A 26,160-nucleotide genomic window follows, 5' to 3' on the forward strand; every position below is an offset into this window, starting at 1 on the left:
TTCAATGATGGGTCTCAGCTCCCATGGGCTTGTTTCTCGGCCCACTACCAACTCACTAGGCATAAATTATGGGTTTCCAAACATAAAAGATCCATTGAAGGTAGTAATAGCGGTACTCTACAAAACCAATTGTGAGGGAAGGGGCCTTCTTGCGATGGATTTTGGCGATCCAATTTGCAACTCGATTAGATTCCTGTGTCCCGTACATCAAATCCACTAAGCTGAACAAGGCTAGTGCTTCTCTTCACAGTCTTCGATGATGTGGGTCTCAGCTCCCATGGGTTTGGTTTCTCGGCGATAAGCTATCATCAGAAGCGATCTCTACGTGTGCATATCACTTCCCGACCTCATATGATCGATCACCTTCTGCTTCCAAGTACCACCAGCAAGAAGACAGATCGCAAGGCTAAAAGGCTTCCACTTCATAGTGCCGAAGAAGCCGCGACAGCTCTTTCAACAAATCCGGCAACCGCTCACCCCGCTGAATCGGCAAATACCGGGCAACAGCTCCCTCCCTGTCGCCTTATCATATAGTATAGGTTTCTGAACATAAAAAGATCCCTCTTCCCTTTCGACGACTGACCCATCTACATTGAATTTGAAGGCACCGATTTTTGGGAGGGATCCACGGATGAGGTACGTTTCCCTTCCGTCCCTCTCTCGTCTGTTCGATTTGGGGTTCCATCGTTTAAAGTTCTTGTCCACGGCTCATGCTCCCACGGCTCATGCTCCGTCAAACAACGGAGTAAATAATATGATTGCAATTACAAAATAAAAGAATTGAGCTCGAGCGTTCCTAAAAGTATGAGGATCAAAAATTAATTTTTTTTTATAAGCTTGTACAAGTAGGCACCTATGTTTGATTTGTCGGAATTGAGTCAGCATTTTCCGTCCCCGCCTGGACGGAAAAAAATTGAATCCATCCTTAAATTATCGCCGGACATAATTTCGGGGATTAAATTGTAACGAAATATATAGCATAGGGACCAAAATCGAATACGAATAATATTATAAGTGCGATTTTCCTATTTTTCTTTTTCGTTTTTTTCTTAGGCAAAAGGCGCTCGCTCCCCTGTGTGCGCTCGCCGTCGCCAAAACAGTTCCACCGCCGACGGCCCGGAAACGGCAGATCGTCCGCCCGTCTCCGCCGTCCTCCGCCCGAGTCCTCCGTCGGGAAGCGCCCCTTCCTTCTCCCTCTCTCGCCGTCGACGCCTTCTGCGGTATTGCTTCTTGGCCGCTCTGCAATTTCTTTCTTTCTCTTTCGATCTTGCGTCTGTTACTTGCTTTCTCTCGCTCCGAAGTCGCGGCGCTTTCGTTGGCTTCTCTTGCCGAGTTTGCCTTAGCTTGCTGTGTTGTTCGTGATAGTTGCGGCGTTTGCTTTATGACCCGGAAATGCCCTCCAGCTGTTTGATGTAATAAACCGATGTTGGCCTTGTCCCTGTTGAAGGAAAATGCTCTTTCAAGGCATGTGGAAGTCCTTGGGTTGATAACTATAGAGCATATCTGTTTATAATGTTATGAAAAGTTTTAAGCTCGGCCTTAGCCGAGAAAGAAGGCTGTACATGGTTAGACTTTGCTCTACGGAGATGCCGGTGCCACTTCAACTCACTTTCCGCTCGATACAGATGGTTATGGATGCTCCCTTTTAGTGATAACCTGCAATGAGAAGCTGATGATGTCTACCACTGGATGCCTTACATTGTGATGAGCTGGCTGTGGTATTGTGGCATTTGTTAGTTGTTGAAGGAAAAAGGGGTGACTTGCTCAAAGCATCTGATTCTGGACAAGCGCGCTTTACGTCTTTAGCTGTTACAAGAATTGTGTTGTAACATCATTTAATTAGTTTTGGTGATTAGGATTTCTTCTCAATATTCATAGCATAATGGGGTGTGCCCATTGACATCATGCATTTTGAAATAGAGATTATTGCTGTTTGCATAATCTTTGACATTCAGGATGATGTTATGCTATGTGGTTACATGATCATGTACTCATGTTGGTGGTCAATGTATGCAATCTATTTTAGTATGTTGCAAGTCAAAGTTGAACCACCTTTCATGAATTATTTTGGATATGAGCAACAGCCGCTAAACCAACTATTATGGGCCAATAGGCTTAGGCTGTATTCCTTTTTTTTTGGCGAAGTTTGATGTTGTTTGAATCTTGTGGCTCTTCAATTTGACAACGACGATTTTGGAATGTCATTATGAGTAACTGGTAGTAAAATTGAGAGACTTGGAGTTGAATTCATGTTGAAAACCCGGAAGTTTATTCCTCGTGACCGGAAGTTTTTTCCTCATGAAGCCGCTTTCTTGAAATCTAGTTTCTGTAGTTGATATTGCTCCTTTGTCCAATTTATTGACGTTGTTTTCATTCTTTGAATATAGTGGATTGTGGAGTTCTCTTACAGGAGCATAATAAGACATGGGCAAAGCTTCAAGGGACAAAAGGGTAACTTAACATTTTACAGGACATCCATTTGATGGGCTTGTCCTATTTCAACCATGTTGAACTCAGAGTTAATTCCTTTGTAGGATATCTACTATCGGAAAGCAAAAGAAGAAGGTTGGCGTGCTCGAAGTGCTTTTAAACTTCTTCAAATAGACGAGGAGTTCAATATATTTGAGGGTAGCGGGCCTCTCTCTCTCTCTCTCTCTCTCTCTCTCTCTCTCTCTCTCTCTCTCTCTCTCTCTCGCACACATACGCGCGCGCGCGCGCGCACATACACGCACACATATCTAATGAGGATGGGTAGAGGATACGAGAGATCAAGGTAGTCAAGATCGCTTGTTCAACTAAGATCGATAGGGGGTTCACAAAATTGTATCAGAAGAGTGAATCGTCGAATTGTAAGATTTAAAAAACTCAGCGAAGTATCCTTAGGAAATGTTATTAGAAAAATAAACTTGTCCCTAAACATCTATTATACATAATAAAATAATTTTCAATGTATACTCCAGTACTATGAATAAATTGATTAGCTATGTTATATTGAAAGTCAAACATAACCTATTTATAAAGAAGTTCTCTAACCAAGACTTTCCAGGTAAAGCTAATGAGCTCTTTCCTTTTTTGAATACAGAACTGGTAGTAGGTTTTTCTTTCTTTGCCAATGGTTCAATTACTTTGAACTAGTGCAGAACTTTGAAGATTCAAGTAATTGAGAAAAACATACTTGCTACTTTGTCTCACATTGAGCTAGAAGTATTCTAGTAAGTCAAGATGTGTAACCTACAGTGAAACCTCGTAGCAATTCCTGTTGTACGATGGTGGATACTCTCTTTACAATGAATTTACGTTCTCTATATGATGCGTGTTGAGATTAAGATGATGCTGAGAGTGTTTGATGGAAAGTAACTTTGAGATAGATTTCACCACCAAGACATAAAGGAGTCTTCCACCAGCCAAGGATAAAGACCTTATATGGTTCACCAGCAAAGAATTGGAGAAAGCACCAAATCAAAGGAGTCAGTGAATTGAGGAGGAAATTTCATATAATATCAAACTCCAACCTAAATCTTACAATGGAGAATGCAACACATATTTAGTAGTGACGAGGAAACATTAAAGACAAAGGAAATTTAAAACACATGGAAACTTTAAATTCAACCCTAAGAAACATTGAAGACATAGGAAATTTAAAACACACGGGAACTTAAAATTTAACCCCCAGCCTTGCAATTCAAACTGCATCTACTCTTCAAAATCTAGAAACTCCTTGGCTTCTTCCTCCTCATTGGACCCATTAAGTCACGTTTTGCTCCTTAAATGGGCCAAAATCTACTCTTGAGCTTGCATAATTAACAAATGGGCTTGGCTAATTAGTGAGGCTTGAGTGGGGCTTGTGAGTTGATTGTCTTCAATAGAATTTCCAAGCTCTGATGCTCTTGCGTCACTATAAAGGAAAGTTCGGCTTTGAGTCGGGAGGTTGCAAAGTTGGCCCATTGTGCAAGTGGGCTTGATTCTCTCTGTGCTAGTTGAAGAAGCCCATTTGAGATAATATAACAATTTATAATGAAGGTGTTGCTACGAGCCGACTCGCTTTTTTAGGGAATTCAGTGAATCAACTTGTGAGTTTACTCCGGCCTCACCTAAATGACGATTTTTTGAATGATCTAACAATGTCAATAGGTTTTGACTATACTGCAAGAGATCACATCTGAATGAAAATTGCATAGCTTGAGGCCATCTATTTTCACAATATATGAAAGGAAAGTCTATGCTTGACTGTCTCAAATGTGATTTGGTGCTGCATCTTTGGCAAATCATGAGGTCCCTATTGTTCATGCCATGCTTGAAGGCAAAGGCTTATCGAGTGTTATAATAATGACAGCTACTTATTCATGTTCTTCTTTAGTAATTGCATGCTTGATAGGAGGAGTGTATTATATTAAATGAGTTCTTTTATTTGTGGAGGTGACAAGCCGAAAGAGATGTATTTGTTATTAGGGATCCATATTTTGAGAAGCAGGTCACTTTAGTATATTATTTTCTAAAAAGCATATGCAGAGGTAACATAATCATCATATCTGGTATACTGAGACCTTTCTTGTGCTTTTATTTTTGGCTTTTGCAGGAGTGAAACGTGTGGTAGATTTATGTGCTGCCCCTGGTAGTTGGAGTCAGGTATACTATTCAGTGCCAGGGAAATGATTACTGATGCCTAGTGAAAAATTGAAGATTATTCCAGCTTTGCTCTTATAAGGACTTCAAATTCTACTACAAATGTTAATGCAAGTAATTTATGACTTGTTTCAACTGCTTTACTGAAGAAAAGTTAGTCATGTCAACTTTTTGTATGTAATGAATCATCCTGAAATTGTTGCATCAATAGGTATGAATATAGATGACCTGGCAACCTCTAATGAAACTGATAATGATTCTTTATTTATCTTCAAGTTTCAACAGCACAATATCCTAATAAGATTGGTTTTGGAAAGATAATTCTGTAATTGAATTGATTCTATGATTTTTGTTCACACTGACAAGTTGAGCTGAAGAGGACTTATTGAAATAAATGCCAAAACATGCCAAGAACCTTAGTTAACTGAAGAGTGGGAATATTCTTAGACTAAAATAAGTTATAATATTTGAGTTAATAGGAGAACAATCCAATTATTCATCAACTATTTAGATGTAAGCAAATGTCAATTTGTACATTTCTGCATATCTATAATTTTGAATGAGCATACAGACAATAAAAAAAGTAAAATAATAATAATAATAATAACAACAACAACATTGAGACAGTTATGAATTCCATAGAATTTCCCACAGAAGAAAACAGGAATCACTTATTTACAACGTATCTCTCTTCCTATCACTAAATGTACGTTTCTGCATGGTAATCAGTTGGATGATTAGATAGCACCTGAACAGGAATACTGTATCTATGCAATAAACACCATGTAGATTCTAGTGTATATGGAAACACAAGGTTTATCAATGATTAAGTGATCTTGGACTGCGATCCCTCTTTTAAGAAGCTGTTTCTGCTTTTGTCTTTTAGTGGCATTAGATAACACAGTTTTCCTTCTCACTTGAAAAACTGGTTAAAACTGGTTATGTTCATATTATGATAATTACATTTGAATTATTCGTATCTAATTATTATCGGAAAAATTGAAAATGGATGCATTGCGGGCATAGGGAAACATTGGACATGGATGTGTTTCTTTTGAAGTGTTTCCTTCATCCTAAAGTATATCCTTCTAAAGACCACAATTTGGTGAGATCCTCAGGAAATTGTTTGCCTTGCCTGTCTAACTCAAGTCTCATGTACGCTGGAATTGAATGATCTTAGTGCAAATTCCTTCCTTTTTTGTATAATTTTGTCATGAACATCTTTTCCTCTATAGCTTCTCTCCTTTGGGCTTCTTGCCATGTGTGGAATTGTGCTGGTTAAAATAGATTAAAGTTAGCTTATGGTGCCCACTTTTCATGTGCAGGTTTTAAGTCGTAAATTATATCTTCCCGCAAAGCTTTCACCTGATTCTAGGTATAAAAATCTTCATCGATAATGTAAACATTGATGGTGTATGCTTCTATGATTTCTCTTTTTGTAAAAATTGCTACTAAGGTGATGCTAAGGCTTAGCCATTTCTTCAATTGAGTAAACCATCTTCAGACTATGAGAGCATCTTCGATCTGCCATATCTGTGCAAGAATTAGTTGACATTTTTTTTCCTTGTTATCTTGATGTGATGAATATATAAAATGCTTCATCCTTAGTTTGAATGGCCCAACTTCCCTGTTTAATATATCATATGTAAACAAAAATCAAGAGTTGATAAACCCTGGGTCATACCTTTGTCATATGTTCCGCGCATCACACTACACTTGGGCATGGAAATGACACAATGTGCACAAAACCAATCATATACTATATTGAGATAGGCATCCAATTAGAGCAAGTTTCAAATCCGAAAAAAGGAAAGTTTGGGCTTTCTAAAGATTCAAAGCCTTTGTTGAACATCAAGAGTTTTTTTGACCTGGGATGCTAGGCCATGTGTTTCTAAATGGTTTTCAAAAGCATCTTTTGGGTGATAAAATCAAATTATAGGTGCTGTAGTTGGCAACTTCCTTCACACCCGCCTGTCTATCTCTTTATCTATCTATCTTCTTCTATCATGACTTTTCAGATACTTCCTTTAGGGTTGTTACTTGATCATCATGCAAGTGAGATTTTTTTTCCGGTAACTGACTTGCACATTGTAGAGCCCAGAGATAATTATTCTACGATTCTTCTGTATGAATGCCTTGGAGATGCTTTATGTCCGTCGAGTCTTTAGTTCCCTCTATAGCACCTCATCTCGAAAGGGGAATTGGACTAGAGCAGAGTGGCTGGATATGTTATAACTTGTGGATGATCTAATGTAGAACTTGGCTATTGTTGTATTCATACTTGACAAGATCTCAGGTGTCTATTTAAATGAGCCTTTAGTGAACCAACCATGCTTCCTTTTGTACTTTTCCCTAGTTGTGTAATATATTACCCTTAGTAATCCAGGTATTGTGTCCTCAGAATGGTGTGGTTTAGAGACAATAAATTTGAGTTTGGTGGTTCCATTTTGTCTGCTTAACAAATGTTCAATTTATCTTGATATCTCAAGGCAGATTTTTCGGTGACAGAAGTGTGCACTAGTGTTAGTTAACTTCCTGTCATGCTTATTTATTCGGTCACAAACCATACAAAGAGTTTTGGACACCATATTGAAAAGGCCAATGGGGAATATAGAGTTTGAACATTAGTTCCTAGTATGGATCTCGTCATATCCGTGTAGAATTAATTGTACTGGCCCTTAATCTGAACTGCCTCTACGGCATTTAACCATGAGAAACTTCCAAAAGGCTTGATGTTTCCCTTCAAAGCACTGGATACTGTCTAAATCCATGTTCAGTGGATGCTTCATTTCACTCTACTCTATAGCCGTCGTCACCGGTAGGTGACTTGGAGGAGAGTATCGTGTTAAATAATGCAAATCATATGAAATACGAAAAGTGAACAGACCTGACTGGTGAACTATATATCCACAATAGATAAGGGTCATGAAGTCCATGTAATAGCCTTTGAAGGATCAAATGTATTTTCCGATTGACATACTTTCTATCATGGGAAACTTCCAAATCTTTTTTGAGCATGGGATTCTGAAAAACATGCACACTAAACTTCAGACTGAGTCCTCTTCGCCTGCTTTGGACAAACTTTTTTCATAGCAATATCAAAAAATTTGGATTTTGACCTTATTGCTTCATAGAGATTTTGGTGTTACATCTTGATTTTTGTGTTCTTGCTCAGACTCTCTGTTCAGACCATTCTTCTTTGTCCTAATTTGCAGGGAAGGCGATCTTCCTCTTATAGTCGCAATTGATCTACAGCCTATGGCTCCAATTGAGGGAGTCATCCAAGTACAGGGTGATATAACAAATGCCCGAACAGCTGAAGTGGTAAGAAAAATTTCTTTGGCTTGCGATATGTGACACTTAAAGGTGGACAATGACATATAATTGGCAATGGAAAATGAGATGATACAAGTTGACCAATCTTGAAATGAAGAAATAGAAAATAAAGCCTTAGTCATGCTTGTTAGGAAATTGACTATCTACTTTCCTTTCAAAGTTTTAAGAGCATGAATTTGGTGTAAATGTCTGATGGACCATAACAGATCTGGCCTTTTGTTTTCATTACCATGCTCAACATGTTCACACTTGAACTTATTGGTCACCAGAAAAGAAAAAATGAAAGAAAAGCCTCCCAAACTTTTAAAAGTATCTTTTTACCTTCATCAACCATTGTATTATTTCAACAAGCTGTGTCTCTAAAATACTTTGTTTAATTTAATGAAATATTTTTCCAAATAATCATCTTATTTTTTACCTTCACATTGTTTTTTGGAGAATTTTTGTAGAAGTAATGCCAGGGGGAAAGTATAGCTTATGTGGTAAATGCTAACTGTAATAAAATATTTAAATAGAAGAAGATTGTATTGAATATGCGAAGTAACTTTATTTGAGAGGGTATGAAATATGAACTGAAGCCATTTCAGATTTTCTGTGTGCATTATATCTTTGTAGATATCATATGTGTCTAGACACATCGATGTAAGGAAGATTACAAAATACTTACAATTTACTAATTGCTTTTTGGATGAATAAATGTTTTAGCCTAATGTGCATTGTTACAGTTGGAGTAGGCTTGGTTTTAGTATAGTATACCGGATTTCATGTGATATTCCTTTTTTATATTTGGAGCGTTGGGTATGTAAACATTCTATTGGACAAAATCCTACCAAAAATTTTACAGGGCTATGGATGTAGCTTCATGATGGAAAAACTTTTAATGGCACTATATTGTTACATTATACAAGCAGAGCTATTTTATTATTTAATTTTCAGGATGTTATGTAAGATCTTTGTGGCCTTGCAGTCCAAGGCTTCATAAAATTCTAAGGATGTTATCTGAGATCTTTGTTGCCTTGCAGTCCAAGGCTTCATAAAGATTTATTTTGCAAGATAACTCTCTCTCTCTCTCTCTCTCTCTCTCTCTCGGGCCAGGTAATCAGACATTTTGACGGTTGCAAGGCTGACTTGGTGGTCTGCGACGGAGCTCCTGATGGTGAGTGTATCAGTGTATGCCACTAGCTCGTTTATGCCCTTATATCTGCTCTTTTTGGTGACATGTTCACTGAGGCTGTTTTAACTTCTGGAACTTGCAGTAACTGGTCTTCATGACATGGATGAGTTTGTTCAGTCTCAACTGATTTTAGCAGTAAGTTTTGTAGTTACTCCTAAGGATGAAATATAATCTATGACTCGGAAACTTTCATATTTTAGGGTCATTTCCTTCAGAAGGAATACTAAGAGTTTGATTAGGGTTCTTTAGACTTTTAGCTGTAACTTTTTGGCTTCAACTGTAGTTTTTACGCTTTCAGTTTAGCTTCACTTTTTAGTGAAATGCTGTGTTTGGATGATGTAACTTTTGAAATTGTAATCTGTGTCTGACTTAAAGAAGTTAATATAAGTGAAGACAAGGTTTCTGGTTTCTACTTTTGGACTTATGGGTTTTTGACAAGCTTTTGATGCCAAATAGCAAGTTCTTTTTTTCTTTTTTTTTGGGTCAAAGCCAAATAGAAAGTTCAACCAGAGAGAAAAGTTACAAACTGAAGTGAGCAGCAGAAATCCTCCTATACAATCTCTTTTTATCTACTGGGACTTATTTCTCTCAGTTGTGTAGGGTTGTATTTGAGTTCTTGTCCCAGTATTATGTAATTATTTAATTGAGCTAACTTTTGTCCCTTGCTTTAAATTTTACATAAATAATTAGGTATCTCAACTATTGGGTTTTCTGACCAAAAAAAAAAAAACTCTAGCGGGTTTAGCTTGTCCACTCAGCTGTTTTTCTAGTAGTTTCCATATTACCTGTAAATAGAAAGTGAGAACCTGGGAAAGTAGAGTACTAAAAATGAAGTCATATTGAAAGCTAAACTGGAAAAATGAGGGAATCCTGCTCAATAGTACCTTATAGTTCCAGTAACCACTGAAAACAAGAATAGTTGAATTGTATGTCAATAAAATCAATCCAGTTTAAGATTCTTACATGTTAACTGTTGCTAGTATAACTTTGTTTATTTGCCATGAACGACACTGGTGGGTAGACCTCTTGGCCTTTCTACTGACCTGTTGCATCCTGCAGGGACTAACTATTGTTACTCATGTACTAAAAGAAGGTGGAAAATTTATCGCAAAAATATTTCGTGGGAAAGACACTAGTCTTCTTTATAGCCAGGTAAGTTATCTATTTGCTCTTATAAGAGTTGCACTTACAGTAGCTGGTAGTCATATAGAATTTACATGACATTGGATTTGTTTTGTGCTTTGTATCAAGTGTCCGGTATGTTCTATATCGATTCGAGTAATACTGATGGGTAACAACTTTTGCAAGTTTTTAGTTTTCACTCCAAGAATTGTCATGGGGAGTTGGCCAATCCTTGATTTTCTTCTTTTCCAATTGTGATGTTACCAATGCGCTATGTCTTATTCATTGTTCACAAGTTATCTCGTGTTGAGATCATTTACCATTATTATGTTGCTTTGTAGTTTTCGAACTATTGCATCGTCATTCCGTACCTTCTTGTTTGTTTGCTTGTTGCAGCTGAAGTTATTCTTCCCTATTGTGACATTTGCAAAGCCAAAAAGCAGTCGAAATTCCAGCATAGGTATGATTTTTGTGTCTTCTGTAAATTTCCAATGCTGGTCAGTCACTTATTCATTTTGTTAGCAATCATTTTTATTCTGTGTATTTTATTATATGCAAAAGATGGGATGCGACTATATATGTAAATGGTGAGTTAACTATGTGTCAAATCGCAAGGTCAATTGCCTAACAGCTAGTCCTCTTATATTGTAGAAGAACTCTGAATTGTGTTTAAACCCTGGTTTGAAATCTTTCTCATTGTTAAACAAACTTCGTATTATGGTAACTATCCCAAAAATTTTTTACGCTTAGAATCGTACCATTTTAAAAGCACTCTCTAGAAGCTCATACACGATTTTTTTATAGTTCTCTTTCTATTTGCTTTTTATTCTCTATGCAATTTTTTCCATTCCATATAACAACGCTCAATGACATCATCATCAATGAGCGTTTGAAGAATTTACTGATGTGGGGATGAAAACCGAGCAGACGGTAAAGCAGACGTCGTGGTACATGACCATGTTAGTTGTTCTAGAATCTAGGTAGTGTATGTGGAAATGAATTCTTTAAAACATCCAATGAACCTAGCTGTGGCTCTGGACAGGCATCATTGAGTTCTTGTTAGAGTAGACCCTCATCTAAGGAAGTGAAGAAAAAAGCTTATCCAATCTTAGTTTCCCTGAGTGGGTCTGATTCATTTTCTCATGAGCATCCTATTACTAATCCTGGCAGCATCCACCAAGCAGGTTAATCCTTGGATGTTTTAAGTTGTCATGTTGATAAGTCTGTTTCTAAAGGTCTCGAGGCTGCATGGGGTTTACCAGATTAGAGATTTTCTTCCTGATGTAGTCATTTTTCTTTTCATAAGTTCCTGGACAATGATAAAAACTCATGCCAATCTTTTTAAATCTACAGAGGCATTTGCTGTTTGTGAGAACTATTCTCCCCCTGAAGGATTTAATCCGAAGGACTTGCACCACCTTTTAGAAAAGATTGGGAGTCCATCTGGAGTTGATGACCTAGGTAACTATGACGTTCCTGTGATTTTTTTTTTCTTCATCTTCTTCTTCAATTGATTGCCTACTGCTGTTAGATGACCTTTTCGAAAAAGAATTGTTTTTTAATTTTTATTGCATCTATAGATGCAGCTTGAATTTGTGATTTAAGTCCTTTAAGCTGCTAACTCCGTATCATAACCGGAGCATAACGAAAATCTGCAGAAAAGAGAATCTTCTGCTCAGCTGTTCCCTCTTCCTCTTATTAGATTATTATCCATGCAACTTGCTCTGGAATACAAAAAGAAAATAAGGTTATAAAGTTTTATCAAAGTTGAAGTTCTCAATATCAGGGGATTTTTGTCGAGCGCCTGATTTTCTTAAATGATGTTTAGTCTTTTGTAGCAATGCGGTAAATATTTCAATGTGCACTGCGTGACAGATTGCAGTAGTGGATGGTTGGAGGGACCGAACAAGGTGTACATTCCATTTTTAGCCTGTGGTGACCTCAGTGGCTACGACTCCGACCGGTCGTACCCGCTCCCTAAAGCGCCTGACGGGACTTACAAGAGCCTCGATCCCGTGCAACCCCCAATCGCCCCGCCTTACAAGAGAGCTCTGGAGTTGAAGAAAGCCTCTTGTCATGGAGTTCAAGAACTCGAAAAGCTATCCTTGGATTCCTGATTCTTGCCATTTAATGTTACCTTAATTTCACAAAGACCGAGAAGTTAATGTGTACGTCTGTCAACAAGTTATCTAATGTCGAGAGAAAGCTGTTGCCGAGAGGGACACTTGGTCACGCTTTAGAATTGTAAGTGGTCCTTAGCAATACTTTTCTTTGAATATGCGTCCGGAAAAAGAACGATCCTAATGGCTAAGTGGGCCAATCGAGAAAGAATCAGGATCTCTTGCTCTTTGTTTCGACTTCTATTGGAGGTGCAATATCACTATGCTGCGAGATTCATATGCGATAATTCGACATATTTTGGAAGAGAGACCTGATATATTGAGTTTGCCTCGGCCAACTCATGAACAGGAGGCGGTTTATTACATGAATTTGACGTGCTTAGATCGAATTTTCTCGCACTCTTTGTATCATTTACATTGAAGACATTAGACGCCTTACATAGACCGCATTCAGCGTGTGTACGTCGAAGATGAATGACGAATGACGATGATATGTCACGGTTCTAACCAAGAAAGTTTCTGTTGGATCGGATGGTGCGATTGAAACTGTTTTGATCCTGGAAGATCACTCTGTATCAAACCTTGTGGTTGTCGGAATCAAGAGGTAACTTTCGTCCAATTGAAAATACAGCTGTAATTTCATCCACAGCACATAAGCCCTGTATGTGCAACGTAGATGCAATGTCCAGTGCACGAGTCAATAAACTTTCGTTTCTTTTCAAGACAATTAAAAACGAAGCTGCATGTAGAAGATTGTCAAGGTGAAGCTAAGGGGCATCTGCGGACAACAGAGTTGCTACAAAGCATGTCTAAGACGTGTGATAAGCTCAGGGTCCACAACTACAGTGCACCCCGAAACGATTACATGGCTTCCATAAAATCTCCCTAGAGATCTCGAAACCTCTAAACGAAACTTAACAATTCTGAACTGTCCAGTAGTGGCATCCCAGACATGAACCAGATGATCGCGAGTAGTTGATGCGAATACACAGCTGACCGGGTCTGAATAATGAAAAACTTCCAAACTCAATTCTAGCTGTGGCTAATTACCAGAAGAGAAATAACTACAACTGAAAAAACAACCGTGTAGCAGACATGTATGGGTACCAACAGAAATCATAAACCGATTCCCCTTCTGTCACGACAAGATTCGCTGTAAAGGAATCTGCAACCAAAGAGACAACACGAGACATAGACCACCCATTATCTGAATATGCAAATGTTTGGTTACAGATATCACATGCAAATAGTCTCAGCCGTGCAATAGCTAACATCTTTCAAGCTACTTAAATACACAGAAACAAACACGCATTCTACATGACCACAAAACGCCTTGCGAACCTGTACCTTGATCAACATCAGACGAGCTCGCAATTTGCGCTCGTCATCGCTCCAAAAGCCACACCACTACTCAGAAAAAAGGAACAACCAAACACCCATCAAGAGAAGACAAAAAAAAAACTACGCACCATTTGACGCCTTCAACCATCCTTGTGTGAGAGAAAGAGTGTGTTGAAGAGCGTTGAGCACGAGCTGTGGGACTTTTCTGGAGTTGTTGCCGACAAGTTTTGGCTCCGGCGACCCCTTCCCTCTTTTGAGTTCGGCAAAGGGAAAGAGCGAACCCCTCGCCCTTTTGATTTTGCGAATTCATGAACATATAAACCAAACTCGGAATAAATACTGAAAAAATATAATTTATTTGATAACAGGATAATTTAAGAATAACATCCGCAAGCTTGAATTTTTTTTTTTATCAATTTTAATTATATGATGGTTAAATCCTATTATCATATAATATTGCATCGATATCTATTCATGTTATGTTAAGGATTATAAATAATAGACAACTTGACGATTGTGGAACAAGGATTCCTAGTTATAGGTCAGGGACTACTAAGTTTCAACTGGTTTTGGAATGAATTATAACTATCATTTATGATGAAATCGCTTTAATTAATTATGATAATTAATATATTAATTATTTAAGTTATCCTATAATTTAAATGTCATTAAATTCAATGGTTTAATATTTGAGAACTTAATTATAGTACGGTTGATTATATCTGAGCATCGCACACATGTTTGTGAATCACATGAAGATTACTTAATATTTCTGCTTTTGATTTTGCTTTAAAACCTGAAGCTAAAAAAATAACAAATATATATTTATGAATTGACATTACATTATGTAAATATTTTAAAATATTTCAAGTGTTCCATATTTTAAAAAAAAAGTCAAATTTAGTGCTGTAAAATTTACAAGAAAAAAAATCGAAAATTTAAAGTAGAAGAACATTTAAAAGTTGAAGTAGTTGAGTGACAAGCTGCCGATGGGCCAAAAGGACGGGCATATAATAAACTGCTTTTTTATATTAAATTTCAGACTCAAAAGTTTGTGTAACTTAAAATAGGTCTTAAATACATATTTCCCGTATAAAAATATTTTGCTTTTACTCTTAAAAATTAGCCAAAAATTAGCCAAACTCGAACTCTTGTATGATATACTTTTTTCAAATAATTAAAGGACAAGTCCTAAAACTTGTTACGACAATGTGCTCGAGTTCCGAAAACTTACATTTCGCACATTTAACTCCTTAACTTCGTCAATTTTAAGTGAAGTGTTAAAACTTATGTTTTTTATATCCCCTGACTATTAATCAAACAAAATGACTCGTGAACGTCCAATAAAACCTAACAGAGCTAACAGCAAGACTAATGATTACACGATTTGTTTTGGTTTTCGAAAAGCTGAACCAAATCAAACCGTAAAAACAGTCTAGTTCCGATTGCAAACTTTTTTGCCGGAAAAAAATCCCCTTGAACCAAAGCACTAGTATTAACGTCTTTCCTTGAGAGGTTCCTATTTACAACTAGAATGAAACTTGAAACAAGAGCAAATTAGAGGCATGTTAAAAAGCCTAATCCTGTCACACTTCAGGTAACTTTTACCGTCAAAAAAAGTGTGAATACAAATGAGCGGTGTAGTGCCCAGGGCAACATACCCTTGCCATGAGATCAACCCGAAACCCCGACTTTCATATGCTTTTATGAGGACACCCATTCGGAAGGACAATCGAAGATAACCTCAGCATTTTTGGAAGCTCTTCGACAGCTGAGCACATTTTTGCTCGCACCAAATAGTTTGGACAGAACAGCAGCTTTAAAACGTTTTCGTCCATGTCGTGTGGGCAATTTAGCCTTGATAATCAACTTCTCCAGCACAAGTGCATCCCCAAGAAGAAACTTAATCAGGGCGAGCAGATGTTTCGACCCAAAACTATCAGCTTTCAAACCGATGATCTCAACTCTCTTGAGATGATTCGCCAAACATTGAAAATTCCCCCTCCGTGAACACAAAAAATCTTCTTCATCAAAGTTAAAACGTTCTTGAGATTCTTCATCAAGCTCTAACTGCACGTAGATACCTCATCTAAGAAACTTACTCCACATCAAATGCGGTTCCACAGGAAAAAAGAAATTCATCGGCTCACTAAAATTTCAAACAAACAACTTTCATTTGTCCACTGCAGATGCTAGTTAGTTACTAACTTAGTTTTACTTTATAACGAGTCTTAATCAATTTAAGCTCTTAAACTCGTCTACACATATAAAACATGTTCTCCTTCTAAGTGCTCATTACTAAACTCTTAGTTCAAGATCCTAATGCTACATGGCAGCAAAAGAACCTCCGGTACATCATTGCAATTACTTCAAGACATGAACTAAAACAGCTTAATATTGCCCTGCACAAATGTTGAGTAGACTGACAGAATCAATCAACTTTATGTGCTTCCAAAGTTTTAACTCACTGTTTAAATATTTGTGCGATAAAGGAGTCAGCACAACAAGCAAACTGAAAATATCATAGCATAGGAACAAACCTCCAACGGGGTGAGGTCAGTCAGGTGTATGACTAATTTTTCCAGGCACTGTGAACTTCGTAGCATGTATGCTATCCCAGGAAGGTCCCATTGACTAACTGGTCCATGTAGTGTCAGATTCTGACATTTTGACAATATAGCTGGCACTCCTTCCATCTCCAAAAGGGACAGAATCTAACCACATTGAGCAAGCAACATAGAAAATCTAATTAATATTAGTTTTCCAGTTTAACATGAGTAGAGAATAACAAAATTACAGTCATCCAGATACGATATCCTTTGACCCTGTCTCCCAACCAGGAAATGACCGACAAGATAACACAAGTAGAAATGAACAAGTGAATCGCTTTGAGAATATAGGCTTTTTACATATGCTTCTCATGTAGAACTTGTAATATTTGAAGGAGTGAAAATTCTAGTAGTTAGTCACATGAGACAGCGAACCTCATTATGACTGAAGTTTCCAAGTTAATCCATCCATGGCCATTGTAAAATATTGTGAGAATGCTTTGTAAGATGATTATGGCACAACAATCTAATGTGACGAGAGAGCATGAGCCGGTTTTGTCAACCTAAGATGACTAGGTCCATTACTCTTTGTCATATTTCCAGATAATTGAATTTTCTCTACAAGCTGAAAGAATGAACTGAAAAGGCAACCTTTTCAAATAATCTCTTCATGCATTTTTCTTGTGAGAATCACGTCTAAGAATGTTGCATTGATCCCAGATCTAGTGGGCATTCATTGTCCCAAAAAATTGACTCATCCCAGATCCATTTATTGGAAATAAAACAGAGGGAAGAAGCTCCAAGGTTCACAATACTTTCTTATGTTGTAAATCGGAACACAAAGTTATATATCATCCCATCTGCCGAATTAATTATACAAGCGATCTCAATGATTGCCCTTGATGAAAGACTAGAATGCCACAAAAAGCTGAGGTCACTCAGCCGGGGCAACAATCACAACGAAACAGTGCTAATCACAGGTACCTATCAACACGAGCATGTCCTGTTAATGGTTAAATTATTGAGCTCGTACCTCCAAACACCAACCGCCAATGGTGATTGTAGGAACTTGGTGCAGCTTCTCAAAAGTTTCCTTCAACAGGTCGCAGCACATCCACTTGCCACCATATAGAATTTGAAAATCTATCTCAGCTTCCACCAAAGAAGATATATCGTCGAGTCTGAAAGAGTCATAGTAGTGCCACATCCCTGATACACGCAACAACAGCAAATGCGGCGCCCAAATTTTCATTCTCTTCGTGCGAGAGTATCCGGGGTGGACATATACCAACTCTTTCACACTTGTTGAATCTATTATAATGTTCTTCACGCCCCAGCAATCGCGCAACTCAAGGGACTCTAACACAGGACTTCCCCTGAAGATTCGCCCGAGTAAATCATCACTCAACCCCGCATATTCGATCGACAAGAACTTAAGACAAGGCCAACTAATAGTACTACCCAACGAGAAAGTGCAGCGACAGACATCCAGGCGCACCAACCAGCTCAAGCAATACACGATCCCCAGCTGTACATTAAAGCACGCCGACCCGTTAGACAGCCACAGGCGGAGATCCTCCACGCGGTGCCGCACCGCGAAGCCGAGCCAGAGCTCGACCTTGGGTTGGTCGGTCCACTCGCAATTTAGACCGGTGACGTGGAACCTCTTCACCGTGGGGGACGTGCACTGGTTCAGGACGGCGTCGACGATGGACCAGAAGTCGAAGGTACTGCGACGCCGGTCTTCAATCTCTCCATCGAAGACGAGGTCCGTGGTGGAGGTCCAAGTGGACCGCCACCGCTTGGAGAGGACGCTGGTCTTGACCACGTCTTCGAGGGGCAGATATGAGAAGACGCGGTGGATCACGGCGTCCGGCAAGGCGCTGATGAGGTCGCTAGGGCTTCCGCTTGGTCGCGAAGGAGGAGGAGGAGGTCGGCGCGACTCGGCCGGTCGCCGGAGGAACTGCGGCGGATGGCGCCGTGGACGGAGGGCTCCGCCATGGAATTCAATTTCTAGGGTTCCCGCAGATTTTCCCGCGGAGATTTCGAAGGATTTTACGTTTTATCTCTCCGTCTTTTTTACACGCTGACCATGACTGAGAACTTCTGAGCTGAACTTTAGAAGAAGGTGAAGGATAATAAAGTCATTTGGCAACTTTTATTCGATATATATATATATATATATATATATATATATATATATATATATATATTTTTTTTTTAATTTCTTGCCCTTTTTTTTTCTTTTTTAATTTTTATTGTAACGTTGTTCCATGACCAACAAAGGTAATCAATAGTCGACACACTCACTTTATGCAATCGAGTTATTTCGCCGATAACCCAATAAATTGCTAAAAAGAAATTCTTCAATGATACTAATGAGATGCCTAATTATAGAGGAAAAAAAAAAAAGAGGAACAAGCGATACTTCGAGAGAGGGCTGAGCTCGGGTGACTCCAGTTAGGAATGAACAAGTCAAATGAAACCTAAGTGCCGCACCATCGTCGCGATCTCAAGTGTCGGGGCCGTGGCAAAAGTTACACAGAGCACGATCGAGACACTTGAATGTTGTATACCAAGTGGTGGAGAGAATGTCCGAATTGATTGTTATTGCTATTGTTGCCGTTCGAGACAAGGGTCAAGTGGATCAACACGGCCGAGCAAACGGTTGTCGATGAGCTCTGGGGCGCCTCAAATCACCTCACTGGCTCATTTCACGAGAGGAATGATGCTCTTGAGTTCACTGTGGACTGAGTACCATTGAGAGGAGCAAGGGATGGTCAAAGAAGAACTCAAGGCTTGCAAGATAGCCATGGAGAGCGGGTTGGAATTTCCATCATCTCTTGAGCAAACTTTAATCGACCTTTTAATCTTAAGCTATGTTTTTTTCATGAAAAATGAATGATTTAGAAAATATTTTATAATAAATAATTACTTGTATCATTTGAAATGATTATTCAATGAAATATATCTTCATTATCTACAACAATCTTTCTCTAAACAATTTTGTGGATGATGAAATTTTTTTTCGTTAGTTCACTTTTGCAGGCAATACAAGCAATCATTTTTATGAAATTGTTTTCGTTAGTTCACTTTTGCAGGCAATACAAGCAATCATAAGCAATCATTTTTATGAATTTTTTTTTAAATCATTCACTTTCAGCGAATTAGACACATCTTTCTAATTTTTTTTCCTAGAATAACATTATAGTGCCATGCGTAAAAGCTTAAGGGTGCGCATGACAAAATTTCTATGCCCGAAAACTGATTCTATTCAGAAATGATTCTTTTTTATTCTGTGCTCGGGAATTGATTCTAAACATTTGAAGGCGTTCGGTAACGACCCAAAATTTTCATTCCTGAAATAGAAAAAGAACATAAATGCATTTGGTAACAGTACAAAATTTATTTTTTTATTTAATAATATTTTTAAATATTTCTTTCTTTCTTTTTTCTTTTTTTTACTTATTTCCCCTTCCCTTCCTTGGCCATGGCCCGTCGCCGGCGCCGACGATGGCGACTGGCCACCGGCCAGGGCCAGCGGGGGCGTCACGGTCCTCGCCGCGGCCCTCACTGGTCGCGACGGCGAGGTCGGCCTCACCTTGGCTGGGCAAGGCCTCGCCATCGCGGCCGCGAGCCGCCTTTGCCTAAGCGGTGAGGGTTGCTCTCGCCCAGGCCGCAAGCTGCCCTCGCCGGATCTGGAGAGGGCAGCAGCGAAGGTCACCCAAGCGACGAGGGTCCAGCCCTCGGCCTCGCCCTCGCCGGCGAAGGGGACCCTCACAGTCGCCGACCACCAGTGAGGGCCGCGATGCCCTTGCCGGCCCTGGCCTGTGGGCGATTGTCGGCGACCGGCCACAGGCCTGTAAGAAGAAAAGGAAGAAGAAGGAAAAAACCAAGAAAAAAAAGAAGGAAAAAAAAACTGATTCTTATTTTTATTCCCAGAATCAAGAAACTACTTTTTTTTGTTTCTTGATTCTGTTCGAAAATTGATTTTGGAAACATTTTTTTGCAAATTTGTGCCCGAGAACAAAAAGTTTACCAAACGGATTTCTGTTCCAAAACTGATTCTAGAAACAAAATAACAGAAATTTTCACTATTTGGCAAGTTGCCAAACGGGCCCTAATTGTACTCAATGCCCATGGTCTTATTATGTCAATTACCAAGTCTACTTGATAGAGGGAAGAGCACGATGAATAAGATATACCACATCTACAATTTGCTTTGATGTTATCTTTCAAAGAGAAAACATGGCTTTAAGGGTGCGTATGGCAACTTGTCAAATAATGAAAATTTCTGTTCTTTTGTTCCCAAAATCAGTTTGAGAACAGAAATCCATTTGTTTAATTTTTTGATTTCGAGCACAATTTTGCAAAAATTTGTTCCCAGAATCAGTTTTGGAATAGAATTAAGAAACAAAAAAAAGTAGCTTCTTGATTCTGGGAACAAAAATGAGAATCAATTTTTTTCTTCTTCTTTTTCTTGATTTTTAATGTAGCTTCTAATGTCCGGCGTGAGGGCTGCCCGCGCCGGATCTAGCGAGATTAAAATATTTTAATAAAAAAATATTATTAATAAAAAATATTATTAAAATAAAATTTTTTATTAAAATACAAAATTTACCGGCCATGAACAAAAAAAATATTTAACCTGCCATGGCCGGCGACCAGACCATGAAAAAAAATTTATTATTAATAAGAAATATTATTAATAAAAAAATATTTTACCGGCCATGGCCGGCGACCAAGCCATGAACAAAAAAAGTATTATTAATAAAAAAATATTTTACCGGCCATGGCCGGCGACCAGGCCATGAACAAAAAATATATATTATTAATAAAAAAATATTTAACCGGCCATGGCTGGCGACCAGGCCATGAACAAAAAAATATATATTGTTAATAAGAAATATTATTAATAAAAAAATATTTTGTCGGCCATGGCCGGCAACTAGGCCATGAACAAAAATATATATTATTTATAAAAAAATATTTTACTGGCCATGGCCAGCGATCAGGCCATGGCCAAAAAAAAGAAAAAAATATTATTAATAAAAAAAACATTTTACTGGCCATGGCCAAAAAATAAGAAAAAATATTTTATATAAAAAAATTATTAATAAAAAAATTATTTTACCGGCCATGGCCAAGAAGGAGGAGAAGAAAAAAAGAAAAGAAAAAAAAGAAAAAGAAAGAAAAAAAATTTAAATATTTAAAAATATTATTAAAATATTATTGATAAAAAGAAATTTCATGCCGTTACCAAATGCATTTCTTTCCTTTTTCTATTCCAGGAATGGAAATTTTTTGTCGTTACCAAACCCCTTCAAATGGTCAGAATCAGTTTCCGGGCACATAATAAAAAATAATAATTTCTGAGCAGAATCAGATTCCGGGTATAGAAATTTTGCCACGCGCACCCTAATTGTTAGATAATTATAGAAAGGATTCTAGAAAATTTCAATTAAGCTTAAGTGTCAATATGCATACACGATTTGAGATAATTGTATCTAATAAAAGTCGAATGTCCTAAATCTATAGCAAAAGTAAAAAATATTTCGTTGCATTGACAATGGACCGAACTAATCCAAAGTATACATTAAATGTTAAATGTTAAGTAAAAAAGTTAAAACACTATATGATCTAAGTCTCCGCTTGTTTCACAAAAAATGAATGATTTGGAAAATATTTTCCTAAATATGATTGCTTGTATTATTTGAAATAATTAATCAATGAAAATTTTCTTTGATCAATATACTGTAATACTTGAAAATGCAGTGGTGGTGGACATGTTATGCTCAGAATAATCCCGCAAGTGAAGCAAGTGAAGCATATCACCTGATGGAAAAGTGTGAAGGGATAAACTGCAAAGAAAGGAAATCAGTACCAAAGAAGCACCAAGCCCGTGTCCTTCGGATCTTCCATTTGATGCTAGAAGCTTAAGGTATGACTCCTGTTACTGTCGGTCTTACTGGTGTTTTTGTTGGACATTCTTTCGATTATAGTTTCACCTGTGCTTGATCGAGAGTGTGTCGATACAAACTCATGCATGACCACAAAACATCTCGCGAACCTGTACCTTGATCGACATCAGACGAGCTTGCATTTGCGCTGCCGTTGCCACACTAGCTTGCATTTTCAACTAGTGATGAGCTGCTAATCGGCCAAAAGGACGGGCATACAATAAAACTGCTTTAATGTCGTTAGTTTATATTAAATTTCAGATTCAAAAGTTTGTGCCACTTAAAATGGGTCTAAAAAAAAAAGGGTCTAAAATACATATTCCCGGTATAAAAACAATTAGATTTTACTCTAAAAAATTAGCCAAACTCGAACTGTTATATGATAATTCCTTTTCCGGATAATTATAGGACAAGTCCTAGAACTTGTTACGACAATGCGCTCGAGTTCCAAAACCTTACATTTCGTGCATTTGAATCTTTTTTGTTAACTTCATCAATTTTAAGTGAACGAAAAACGTCACCTGACTTTTTTTATTTGTTTGATATCCGGTGACGATTAATAAAAAAAATACACGTGAACGTCCAAGAAAACCTAACGGAGCTAATGGCAAGACTAATGATTACACAATTTGCTTTGGTTTTCGAAAAGCTAAACCAAATCAAACCGTAGAAACAGTCTAATTCCTATTGCAAACTTTTTTGTCCGGAAAAAATCCCCTTGAACCAAAGCACCGGTATTAACCTCTTTCCTTGAGAGGTTCATATTTACAACTAGAATGAAACTTGAAACAAGAGCAAATTAGAGGCATGTTAAAAAGCCTAATACTGTCACACCTCAGGTAGCTTTACTGTCAAAAGAGTGTGAATCCAAATGAGCAGTGTAGTGCCCAGGGCAACATACCCTTGCCATGATAATCAAAGATAACCTCAGCATATTAGGACACCAATTCGGAAGGACAATCGAAGACAACCTCAGCATTTTTGGAAGCTCTTCGACAGCTGAGCACAGTTTTGCTCACACCAAATAGGTTCGACAGAACAGCAGCTTTAAAACGTTCTTCTCCATGTCGGGTGGGCAATTTAGCCTTGATAATCAACTTCTCCAGCACAAGTGCATCCCCAAGAAGAAACTTAATCAGGGCGAGCAAAAGTTTCGACCCAAAACTATCAGCTTTCAAACCAATGATCTCAACTCTCTTGAGATGCTTCGCCAAACATTGAAAATTCCCCTTCCGTGAACACAAAAAATCTTCTTCATCAAAGTTAAAACATTCTTGAGATTCTTCATCAAGCTCAAACTGCACGTAGATACCTCATTTAAGAAACTTACTCCACATCAAATGTGGTTCCACGGGAAAAAAGAAATTCATTGGCTCACTAAAATTTCAAACAAACAACTTTCATTTGTCCACTGCAGATGCTAGTTAGTTTTACATTATAACGAGTCTTAATCAATTTAAGCTCTTAAACTCGTCAACACATATAAAACATGTTCTCCTTCTAAGTGCTCATTGCTAAACTCTTAGTTCAAGATCCTAATGCTACATGGCAGCAAAAAAACCTCCGGTGCATCATTGCACTTACTTTAAGACATGAACTACAACAGCTTAACATTGCCCTGCACAAATGTTGAGCAGACTGACAGAATCAATCATCTTTATGTGCTTCCAAAGTTTTAACTCACTGTTTAAACATTCATGTGAGAAAGAAATCAGCACAAGAAGCAAACTGAAAATATCATACCACAGGAACATACCATCAATGGGGGGAGGTCAGTCAGGTGTATGACTAATTTTTCCAGGCACTGTGAACTTTGCAGCATGTATGCTATCCCAGGAAGGTCCCATTGACTAACTGGTCCATGCAGTGTCAGATTTTGACATTTTGACAATGGAGATGTGACTCCTTCCATCTCCAAAAGGGACAGAATCTAACCACATCGAGCAAGCAACATAGAAAATCTAATTAACACTAGTTTTCCTATTTAACATGAATAGAGAATAACAAAACTACAGTCCATCCAGATATGATATCCTTTGGTCCTGTCTCCCAGCCAGGAAAAGACCGATAGGGATACCACAAGTAGAAATGAACAAGTGAATCTCTTTAAGAATCGAGACTTTTTACATATGCTTCTCATGTAGAACTTGTGATATTTTAAGGACTGAAAATTCTAGTAGTTGGTCACATGAGACATGAACCTCGTTATTAACTGAAGTTTTCAAGTCAATCCAACCATGGCCATCGTAAAATATTGTGAGAATGCTTTGCAAGATGATTATGGCACAACAATCTAATGTGACGAGAGAGCATGAGCCGGTTTTGTCAACCTAAGATGACTAGATCCATTACTCTTTGTCATATTTCCGGATAATTGAATTTTCTCTACAAACTGAAAGAATGAACTGAAAAAGTAACCTTTTCAAATACTCCCTTCATGCATTTTTCTTGTGAAAATCACGTCCAAGAATGTTGTATTGATCCCAGATCTAGTGGGGCATTCATTGTCCCAAAAGATTGACTCATCCCAGATCCATTCATTGGAAATTAAACAGAGGGAAGAGGCTCCAAGGTTCACAATACTTTCTTATGTTGTAAATCGGAACACAAAGTTATATATCATCCCATCTGCCGAATTAATTATACACACGATCTCAATGATTCCCCTTGATGAAAGACTAGAATGTCACAAAAAGCTGAGGTCACTCAGCCGGGGCAACAATCACAACGAAACAGTGCTAATCACAGGCACCTATAAACACGAGCATGTCTTATTAATGGTTAAATTATTGAACTCGTACCTCCAAACACCAACTGCCAATAGTGATTGTAGGAACTTGGTGCAGCTTCTCCAAAGTTTCCTTCAACAAGTCGCAGCACATCCTCTTGCCACCACTTAGAATTTGAAAATCTATCTCAGCTTCCACCAAAGAAGATATATCGTCCAGTCTGAAAAAGTCATAGTAGTGCCACATAGCTGATACACGCAACAACAGCAAATGCGGCGCCCAAATTTTCTTCAGTTTAGAGAAGGCGGGGTGGACGAATACCAACTCTTTCACACTTGTTGAATCTATTATAATGTTCTTCACGCCATAGCACTCCCGCAACTCAAGTGACGCTAAAACAGGACATCCCCTGAAGATTCGCCCGAGGAAATCATCACTCTAGCCCGCATCTCCAATCGACAAGAACTTAAGACAAGGCCAACTAATAGTACTACCCAACCAGAAACGGCAGCGATTGACATCCAGGCGCACCAACCAGCTCAAGCAATACACGATCCCCGGCAGTACATAAATGGACGACAACCCGTCAGTCAGCCACAGGCGGAGATCCTCCACGCGGTGCCGCCCCACGAAGTGGAGCCAGAGGTCGACCTTGGGCCTGTCGGCCCAGACGTACTCGAGGCCGGTGACGTGGAACCTCCTCACCGTGGGGGCGGTGCACTGGTCCAGGACGCTGTCGACGATGGACGAGAAGGCCGAGGCACCGCGAGGCCGGCCTTCGATCTTTCCATCGAAGACGCGGTCCGTGGTGGTGGTCCAGGCGGACCGCCACCGCTTGGAGAGGACGCTGGTCTTGACCACGTCCTCGAGGGGCAGAAACGAGTAGATGCGGTGGATCACGTCCTCCGGCAAGGCGCTGATGAGGTCGCTAGGGCTTCCGCTTCGTCGCGACGGAGGAGGAGGAGGAGGAGGACGGTCTGGATCGGTGCGACTCGGCCGGTCGCCGGAGGATCCGCGGCGAACGGCGCCGTGGACGGAGGCCTCCGCCATGGGATTCAATTTCTAGGGTTCCTGCAGATTTTCCCGCGGAGCTTTCGAAGGATTTCTCTTTTTATCTCCGTCGTTTTTACACGCCGACCATGAGCTGAGCTTCAGAAGTAGGGGAAGGATAATAAAGTCATTTGGCCCCTTTTATTCGATATAGTT

At 38.8% G+C, this 26,160-nt stretch overlaps 1 protein-coding gene and 2 pseudogenes across 1 annotated transcript; 1 reads left to right on the forward strand and 2 right to left on the reverse strand.

Annotated features, from left to right (window-relative positions):
- Positions 1-1,041: 1,041 nt before the first annotated feature.
- Positions 1,042-12,679, forward strand: LOC115688745 (putative tRNA (cytidine(32)/guanosine(34)-2'-O)-methyltransferase). Its single transcript, XM_030614654.2, has 12 exons — positions 1,042-1,220; positions 2,388-2,451; positions 2,535-2,628; positions 4,577-4,626; positions 5,949-5,998; positions 7,839-7,947; positions 9,055-9,115; positions 9,216-9,268; positions 10,193-10,285; positions 10,652-10,715; positions 11,609-11,716; positions 12,131-12,679. The coding sequence occupies exons 2-12, from the start codon at positions 2,425-2,427 to the stop codon at positions 12,370-12,372; spliced, it is 951 nt and encodes a 316-aa protein (XP_030470514.1). The 5' UTR covers positions 1,042-1,220; positions 2,388-2,424; the 3' UTR covers positions 12,373-12,679.
- A 315-nt stretch (positions 12,680-12,994) lies between these two features.
- Positions 12,995-26,093, reverse strand: LOC115665345 (putative F-box/LRR-repeat protein At3g18150; annotated as a pseudogene).
- On the reverse strand, positions 14,436-18,266 carry LOC130140313 (putative F-box/LRR-repeat protein At3g18150; annotated as a pseudogene).
- Positions 26,094-26,160: the final 67 nt, after the last annotated feature.

This window comes from Syzygium oleosum, unplaced genomic scaffold (assembly GCF_021117445.2).
Source record: "Syzygium oleosum isolate NSW1041296 unplaced genomic scaffold, Sole_v2.1 Sole_v2.17, whole genome shotgun sequence".
Taxonomy (NCBI): Eukaryota; Viridiplantae; Streptophyta; class Magnoliopsida; order Myrtales; family Myrtaceae; genus Syzygium; species Syzygium oleosum.

Coding starts and splice junctions, on each gene's coding strand:
- LOC115688745 (XM_030614654.2), top strand. CDS start 2,425: ATGGGCAAAGCTTCAAGGGACAAAAGG. Junction 2,452..2,534: donor AAGCTTCAAGGGACAAAAGG/GTAACTTAACAT, acceptor ATTCCTTTGTAG/GATATCTACTATCGGAAAGC. Junction 5,999..7,838: donor AAGCTTTCACCTGATTCTAG/GTATAAAAATCT, acceptor CCTAATTTGCAG/GGAAGGCGATCTTCCTCTTA.